General features: G+C 36.5%; 1 protein-coding gene across 3 annotated transcripts in view; it reads right to left on the bottom strand.

The window, feature by feature from the left end:
- Positions 1-719: 719 nt before the first annotated feature.
- LOC127578714 (tyrosine-protein kinase HCK-like) overlaps positions 720-9,508 on the bottom strand; it is an 84,047-nt gene continuing 75,258 nt past the window's right edge. For all 3 annotated transcript variants that reach the window (XM_052031055.1, XM_052031057.1, XM_052031056.1), the window contains exons 11-13: positions 4,443-4,596; positions 2,891-3,022; positions 720-2,336 (exon numbers count right to left, since the gene is read on the bottom strand). In XM_052031055.1, coding sequence (XP_051887015.1) covers positions 2,134-2,336; positions 2,891-3,022; positions 4,443-4,596 — 489 coding nt within the window. In that variant the 3' untranslated portion in view covers positions 720-2,133. The remainder of the gene's footprint in view (positions 2,337-2,890; positions 3,023-4,442; positions 4,597-9,508) is intronic.

Raw genomic sequence — 9,508 nt, 5'->3', positions numbered from 1 at the left:
TTAAATGCTTACATTTTTTTTTGAAAACTAAATTGACCAGGTCAAGATACAGATCTTGAATTCTAGAATTCCATTGATCTCCATGGACCAAAGCAACTAACACTCTGTAATTCAACTGAGTTTGGGCAGGATCTGGGGAAGCAATGAATGGGTCTTGTACACAGGGTGGGTAATTCTCACTAAACCTTTGGCTTTATGTTTTACAAAGCAGAAAAATCACTTAATTCTCAGACACTGGGATTTGTAACAAACTCACAAGGTATCATTTACATGTTATGAGCAAGTTTAAGAGAAATGAAGATACGTCACTAAGATATTTTTCGAAGGTAAAGAAAACAATACTTCAACTATTCATGTAAAGTTGTCAGTGTGGAACCGAGAAGAGGTGGTTTCGTTCAGCACTGGATGGTATGCTCTGTGATGCATCGTGCAATGGGTTGCCCCTCTTTGGGAAGTGGGGAAATACAACCCTAGATTCCTCTTTTGTTCTTTGTTGGGACTGTTGGCCATTGCAATTGCTGCGCATAGGGAAAATAAGGGCATGTACTTTGTCTTTAGATTTCAAACACAAGAAAATATTGCTTATAAGAAATCCACTCTGAATATTAAGACTACTATGAAAATATTTGTAAAGATCAGATGTGAATTTGTACACTTTAGAGTGTAGAATTACTATCAATTCCATGTTTTTGATTTGACAAATTTCAGAACTAGCAATATTGAGATTAAGGCACTTTATTTCACACTTCAAGCATTAATTCAAATATACATTGTGAATGAGTATATTTTTGGAATTATAATTTCATTCTTTCAAGCCATGTGAAAAACAAATGCAGTTTATAAACCTTAGAGCATGTGCATACTCTGATCCATATGAAACAAAGCAACGATACACTCTTGTTACAAATGGCATCAAGCACATTCATTGCTATAAATTATTCCCAAACCTTACACACCTGATAAAAAAAAACTTAAAAACAAATATATTCAAACAATAAAAGAGGCCAACAAAATTAATGGCTTTTTAAAATTTTTATAGATTAGAATTACTTCACTGGTTTTGCTTCAGTAGATATCTCTTCTTATCAAGCTGCAGGAGCAGGAGCATTTCTTCTGCTCCAAAGACAATTCTGGTGGACTACAGAAATTTCTGCAGCTCACTTGTTTGCAGGTGCAGTTACCATTGCAGAAAAATGTATGTTTTTCCAGTAACTCAAGCTCCAAACTACAAGTTTTATGTTTAGTTTGGACAGTGGACCCTGCTTGGTAATATTCCAACAGGACAAAATAAATACTTTAACCTTCAGCAAATCAACCTGGGGCTTTATCTTCAGGCTAAGAGCATCATTCTGTCAGAAGTAGGTTTGAACACATCAGTACTCAGTGTTCTAAGTTTTCCTGAGCTTACCTGACTAATATTGTTAACTTCACAAAAGAGAAATTGGCAGATATTCCATTGGTTCTCATAACCTTTATTAAAATATTTACAATCTTTATCAAATACTTGTTATTTTCATCAACTTTTTTTAAAGTAACTCTCTACACTTTACAGATTCTGGGACTAGATGATTCAAGCTTTCTACATATAGATTAAGTTATTTCCTATGACTACTATCTATGTGAATACAACAGCTGTGCATGTTTAAAAAAACACTCTGTTATAAGATCCTTACGTGGTTCTGAAATAATTCAACTATTTTTCTAGTTATGAAACACCTAATGGATATTGCTGCATAAAGGGCTATACCACCCAGTGTCTGATATGGGAGTACTGCCTTCAGTATAAAAATAGTGCACAAGAAAAAATAAATTGTGATGTCAATGAAAATACAGTACCAATATTATTTTAAACATTATTCCAGCAAAAATAAACCTTTTGTTCAGCCATCCAAGAACTAATGATTTTTTTTTAAGTTTCTGTAGAATATTTGTTACTACATTTTTTAAAAAAGTTATTGAAAACATTTAACATGGAAAATACACTGCCTACAGTCAATAATGTTAAAAATTATTCTTACTTTGGACATGGTGCAAAAATGCAAGTGCAGACCTTAATGAGTCAAAACTGAAATGGATGGTTTGAGTTACTTTTTTTTCGCACTGTCCCATTCTCTGGTCATGCTTGGCACTTCATTATGGCTGCTGCTGGTATTGGCTCTCTGTAGCTGTAAAGAAGTCTTCAAGAACGCTCTGAAGATATTCAAAAGTGGGACGTTCTTCTGCTTTGTTTTTCCAGCATTTCATCATGATGTCATACAGCTCTGTGGGACATATCTCTGGACGTGGCATCCGATATCCATGCTCTAGCGAGCGGATCACATCTGGGTTTGACATTCCTTTAAACAAAGAAAATGTAACTAAGCGCTTAAATTTATTTCATTGTACTTTAATGTATTCTTTCACCACCTCTCTTTCAAACTTTAGCATATTTCCACAATTCACTTATCAAATGGAGCATGAATTTAGAAAATGAATAAAAGAACTTTATGAAATAATTTATTACATGTTTGTTACTAATAGTCATATTGAGTAAATTGACTGGAGGTACTAGTCATGGGTTACAAGGTAACTATCAGATGCACAACATTGCATTCACCCTACAATTTGAGGGTTAACCTGATGCATGAATGTACCTGTGCATATGACAATAAACTCGACTTTGACTGAGGGGTAACATGATGCAGTTTTCCCATTGAATCAATTTTAAGTGTAAATAAGGACCGGAATCAGGACTAAGACTCCATTTAACTAGTGCAGTATGACATTAAGAGAATCGACCTCACAGATGTAGTGAGTAGATGTTTTGATAAGTATTGCTGGTGTGATGAGAGGCATGATTCATGCAACAAAACTACAGTTCTGCTTGAAGAACTTCACTATCTTTACAGACCTGGATAAGGGGTACGGCCATATGTGATAGTTTCCATAAGAACAATTCCAAAGGACCACACATCAGACTTGATTGTAAATGATCCAAAGTTAATGGCTTCTGGCGCTGTCCATTTAATAGGAAATTTGGCACCTAGAAAGTAGTAAATGGAGATCATAGAATCAATGTCTAGAAGATCCTTAAAGCGTCTTAAGGTAGCACATGAACTGAATTTCAAGAGAGTGCAAAATCTTTTGGTTTCAGTACAGAGTGGATTTCACGTGCAGTCCTGCAAAGTGATACACAGACAATTGTTGCTACCCTGCATTGTGTCACAGTATACAATCTTTCTAAAGCCATGTGCCTCTCTACCTGGTGGTCACTGTAGGTCAGAATGAAATACAGTCCACTCTTTCCAAATAGAGTGCACCAGTGACCTGTTTTATACAACAATGGATGGCAAAGTGCAAAATGCAGCAAATACCTCCAGTTTAGTGTGGAAGGAGCCAGATTTCAGTAAAGATTGCAGACATCATTTACATTGTTCCTCACTGAGGTACACGGAGGAGAACTGTTCTATAAACATATTGGTCACCTGTGGCCTCCTGCTGACAGGTCCCTCTTTCAGCAGCTTGAGCTGCTTCCCGTATCTTCTGTTCAACTCTGTCATGCAGTATCAACAAATGGAATGCCACCAATAGTGGCAGCAACAATGGATGAAAACTCAACAGTGAATTTTTAGGAGGGATGACAACATGTTGGAAACATAGGAACCAAAGATTAATAAAGGACACAAACTCAGTTGTCCTTAGACCTATTGCTAGTTGTGATTGGGGATGACAATATACAAATACAGAGATCTGGGATGTGTACAGCAGATGCCATCTAGTTATAATGGCAGATTTTAACTTTTACAAACCTGGAGAAGCAGAACAGCTCAAAGTAGGAAGGCAACTCAATTTTATAATTCATGGATGAGAGTTTTCTGGGACTATATGTACTTTAGAGATAAGGTTGCAGTCAATTTAATGATGAGCAAGCAAGGAGTCTGTATATTCTTAAAATAAGACAGTAAAGGGACATCTTCAGACAGTGACCACAATATGATTAAATTCAATTTGAAGGAATGAAGAACAGCACAAAGCAAGGTTTTAGATTTAAGTAAGGTGAATCTTGAAGGGATCAGAAATAAAATAATTGGCCAAGCTGTTAACACTACAGATGAGCAATAGAACATTCGCAAGCTTTAATATAATACAAAATTTGTACATAGCTTTACTTGAAGAATAAATCACCCACAATCAATGAATTGGGTTACAAATAGAATCAAGCTAAAACAAAAGGCTTGTATAAATTACAATAAGATGTATAAACTCAGAAGGCTCAGAGTGCTATGAAAAGCTACAGAGGATATATTGAATGTAACAAGAGATGCTAAAAGAGATTATTAGAAATAAAGAATTATTGATCAATAGTTTCAGGGACCCTTTGTGATAATGGTGTAGTTGCTGGCTTGCAAATTTATGTCTTATACATAGCTGGGGACACAGACTGCTTCCATGGATTAACATACCTTCTCTGGCTGTATATTCATTGTCTTCAATTATTCTGGCGAGGCCAAAGTCAGCGATCTTGCAAACCAGCATGTGAGACACTAAAATATTGGCAGCCCTCAAATCTCTGTGTATATAGTTCTTGGATTCAATATAAGCCATTCCTTCTGCAATCTTAAAATAATAAGTCAATAGCATTACATATGATTCAATTAAATGAACATCCCAGGCCAATAAGGACATAGTTATTTTTACAATAATTAATTTACAACTAAAATGACAAAAAATTATTCACCTGCACAACAAAATTGTTTTTGATATTCTCTGAGCTACTTCAAAGTTAACAATTAGTTAAAAGTTAGAGCAACATTAATTACCCCATTGCCAACATCAACATGAGTTTCAAGTCAAAACACTTCCTTCTTTTGAAGGTATAGTCATTGTTCAGCATCAATTCCACGATCGTGGACAGGGCATAGATGACCCCAGAATTTCCTCTGGTAATCACATGAGTGGTACATCTAGCATTGATGCAACTGGTTTTTAAATAATGGTTTTTAAGCCTCCTATATGTTTGGTAACTAATTTTATAGAACTAAGTCTACTCTCAATGAGAAGTAGGAAATAAAGGCAGCAAATACCAGATAGAAATAACTTTTTGTCTGAACTTCTTCCTTAATCTAAAGTTCCCTGTATTTTTTCGTGTATTGAGTTATAGGATGTGGATACCACTGGCAAGGCCCAGTACTTATTGTCCATCCTCAATTGCTCCTGAACTGAGGAGGCTGTTACGAGCCTACTATATCGGGAGACCTAGTGTCACATTTAAGCCAGATGAAGCTGACGGACATAAGTGGATTTTGCAACAAGCTAGTACTTTATGGTCACTGTTATGATATTGGCAGAGAACAATGAGAACAGAGAAATAGAGGGTGGAATGAGGAAAGGATTTTCACTTTCCAAACAGTGTACATTTTAATTATCATGGACGATGGCCAGTTTAATCCACGAGAGGAAATCCTGCAAAGAATCACTTCTTTCCCCCAAAGAATTAAGCAAATTCCAAGAGTTTTGCAGGCCATATATTGCATGAAGTGGACATTTGTATGTCTTTTAAATTTTTCAGGGAACATGTTTAAGTTTAAGCATTGTTGTTGATAGTTCTGAATACAACTATTTGCGGGTTAAGTAGCTAACAAGTCACAACACAAATTTCACCAGATGGCCAGCAATGACTGGAGGTCAAAAACAAAGTGATTGAATTTTAATAGAGCTTTACCTGATGCTTACTATCTGATTGGCTTTTCCCAGTTTTTCCTCTCTCCCTCAATCTCTGTGATTCTTTCTTTCTGAGATTATGATTGCTCCTGACCCAACCTTGCCAAAAAGAAAATGAGTGGGTGAAAAATCTGCAACTACTCTGGGCTCTACCCTCAAATTCATGGCATCTGCTATAGTACAAGTGGCTTCTGTTGTGTACAAAGATTTACATAATCTGAAAACAATTTAAAAAAACTTGAAATTTTCTGGAAAACAAACCAGGTGGTCAAGTTGCTGCCCATGGACTGGCCGTTCATGTGTCTGTTTAATACACATGCAGCTTTAGAACTCCACTCAGTTTCACTTTCTTTCAGAAAAAATAAACTACACATCTCAACTTCTGTGAACTAGCTAGGGTTTAAAGTTTAAGTACTTAGGCAGAGAATAAAAATGAAAACTTTTTTTTTCATTTCCTACTGCAAATGCAGAGTCTGTTAAGTGAAACATGCTATAGGGCATTTCCTTGTACTGTAAGATATATACACAATGTTATTTTTAGAACACAAAATAACTCAACCAATGGCTTTCGAAATACTTGCACATGGTCAAGACTTCTGAATATATGGCATGTTGAAGGTGAATGTGTGACACTGGGACGTTACTGAAACAAAATGTGCACAAGCTTTTTTTGACCAGCTTCCTCTTCTAGTGCCAGTGACGTTTCCACTCCCAGGGTAACAGCTGTTAACTGTGGTAAATAACCCTGATAAAAACTCCGAGAGGCAGTAGTGGAGTAAGTGAATTGAAAAGTTCTAGCTTCCCCAAGTAGCATTTCAGCAAGCACTGGATTTTTGGGTCACAAAGGACACATTCATATTTGAGAGAGAGGAGTCTTTTTCATTTCACTCTCCAAGTTTCCTCTTCCCTCCTTAGGATGATGATTCATGGGTGATAGCTAATGGTGGGAGGAAGGGTAAACACTGTTCGGCCTGACTGCCTTCTCCCAAAATCCACATACGTGGATTTTCCTCCAGGGATTTTAGGATAGTATTCAGGACAAGGAACTCTAACTAATTTGCCTTCCTCTATCACAATTAATAAGCAAGCTAACCTGATAAGATTAGCTAAATTAGTATAAACAGAAAATTAAAACTGGGAAATGCATGCCTTTCTATGATTTTTAATACGGTGTTGTAAAATAAAAGTAGTCTTTGATAGTGTCAACCAACCTCTTGCTTCAAGAAAATGGGATTCATTAATATTTTGTCAATCCTTTCCCAATGCCCCATATAACTTTAGCGGTCATTATTAACATGCAAATTACTGGTGGTAAGCAAGGGCTAGAGAAAAATCCAGAGCAAAAAACTTATTTATGGACTATATCCTATTGCTTATGATGCATTCTTGAATGCTTTTCTGCAATCTAACATCTTTTTACAGTTAAAATGAAGCATATCTTTTTGACTTCCCTTTTTGACTTTTTTTAAATAGCATATTTGAAAATAACTACAAATGGTTTTCTGTCAACTCAAATTAAACTTTACTGGAATGTGCTCAGGTTTCCACCCAAGTAATAACACCAATGAGATAAGTTGTGACAGGTTCCAACATTGCCAGCTCGGTTGCATAAAATGTGAAAAATCTTTCAAAACAATAAGTAATAAAAACATTGATTATCAAACAGATTCTGTGAAAGTGATCAGGACAACAGAATATTTCCCAGAAATCGCAAATTGATTCTTTATGAAAGCGCTAACAATATCAACAACAATGATTCCAAGCTAAAAAGTGTAAAGCACATTTAATTACATGTTTATGTCAAAATCTTTAAACCACTCACTTTCTTCCATTTGGCCTTAAGAGTTCCCGAACTTGCTTCTAAGGAATTAAGGAGCAAGTTTTGCTAGGCTGGAGTCCAATCAGAACCACAGATCTTTAGTTACTGAATTTTCAGCTAGTCTCATACTCATGTGCAGACACTGTGAAATGTGGAAGTCCAAGACCCACCGAGTGACAGATACCATTACAATCTGTCAATATCCCCAGTCAATGGGCTTCATGTGGAGTCCAATGGCACAGGCCACTCTAATTGAGGTTTCCCACTACCCCTATAATTTTATGTCAGGTCAGACCCAGCGCAAGACTGGAGACCCCATTGATGTCAGTGGGGATTCTTGGTCTTTGCATTAGTAGATAAAGTGAAAGGCAAGAAATTTGCTTTAAAGCTAATATTTCTAGTTACTTCTCAGTATAATGACTTGAATTAATTTTTAATTACTTACTTAAATTTTAATAGTTTTTTTTCTGTCTTTCAGCATTAGAGACATTTAAAAATTATAGATATGCCACACAGTTTTTACTGAAGACAAAGCTTCTTTCAAAGCCTGTCGGGGATGTTTTGGGGTAGAACCTTCTGCTCTTCACTGCATGGCCATCTGCATTCTGTCCAGATGACTGATTATCTGCAGTGGGCTAACTTAAACAAGATCTGGTCCAAAAGTATGTGCTTGTAGCTTGGCCCTAAATATTTGGCTCTCTTCTCTTTACCTGGATAAGGATTTCACAGATATCAGGAAACATTACATAATGCTTGAAGAATTGTCAGATACTTCTTGGCCATAATAGTCCAAGCCAATCATGTTCTACAAGTTAGAAATTAAGGTGATCATGGAATGAAGAAATATGGGTTGCAAATGCTGGGATTGCAAGAATCAGTACTCATGAAAACTAGCCAGGATAGGGAATAGTGAAGTGAACTGTAGCATTGTAGGTAAAATGGTTCTTGGCAGACAAACAAAATACAAGCTTAATTTGTCTACAGTGCGACATGACATCATTGGAACAGACATGTTTGCTCAAGAGTTAGCTATTACAATTCACCTTGCATGTAGAATTGGGTAATACACATTACAACAGGTATTCAGATGTTTAGAAGAATTGACCCAGCCCGAAAGGAATTAGGTTTGTCTGGAAGACTTGCTGTCCACATCTATTTTGGACCCAAAATACAATATGCACTATTAGACTATGAATGAACATTTCTGTAGATGCCCTGTTGATAATATACCTCCAACTACAGAATTTAAACCAGGAAATGATTTATCCTATAAGTTGGAAAAAAACATGCATCTAAACTGTTGATCATGAAATTTACCTGCATCACAAACTTAGCATTCAGGTGAGGCAACTAATTAGAAAGGCAAATGGAATATTAGCCTTGAATGCAAGGGGTGTATTGTACAAAGCTAAGGAAGTGTTACAGCTGTTCTGGGTGTACGTGAGGCCATACCTGGAGTGCTGTGTGCTGTGTACAGCTTTGGTTTCCTTATTTAAGCAGGAAGCTGTTCAGAGAAAGTTTACTGGAATGATATCTGATACGAAGAGATTGCCTTAAGAGGAAAGGATAAAAAAAGTTGAGCCTTTCCCTACTGAAATTCAGAAGAATGGGATGTGATTTTATTGAAGGATACAAGATTCCCAAGGGGTTATGACAGTAGATGCTAAGAAGATGTTTTCTCTCATGGGGAGGAGGGAACTAGAACTAGAGTCATAGCTTCTGAATAAGGAAGTTGCCCATTTAAATAGATGATGATGAATAATTTCTTCAGAGGGCCATGAATCTTTGGATTTCTCTAACCTAGGCCATTCTGGGGGTACTGGAGGGGGGGGGGGGTGATGTTGAAAAGAATTAGGGAACTAGAACAAATTATTGGAAGCATAAGTCACCGAATATATTCAAGGTTGTGGGATGCACATGTTTGGACTTTAGGGGATTCAAAGTTTATGGAGAACAGTCAGAAAAATGGAGTTGAAGCCAAGATCAGAT

Source organism: Pristis pectinata, chromosome 16, assembly GCF_009764475.1.
Source record: "Pristis pectinata isolate sPriPec2 chromosome 16, sPriPec2.1.pri, whole genome shotgun sequence".
Taxonomy (NCBI): Eukaryota; Metazoa; Chordata; class Chondrichthyes; order Rhinopristiformes; family Pristidae; genus Pristis; species Pristis pectinata.
This window is presented reverse-complemented; position numbering and strand designations above follow the sequence as displayed.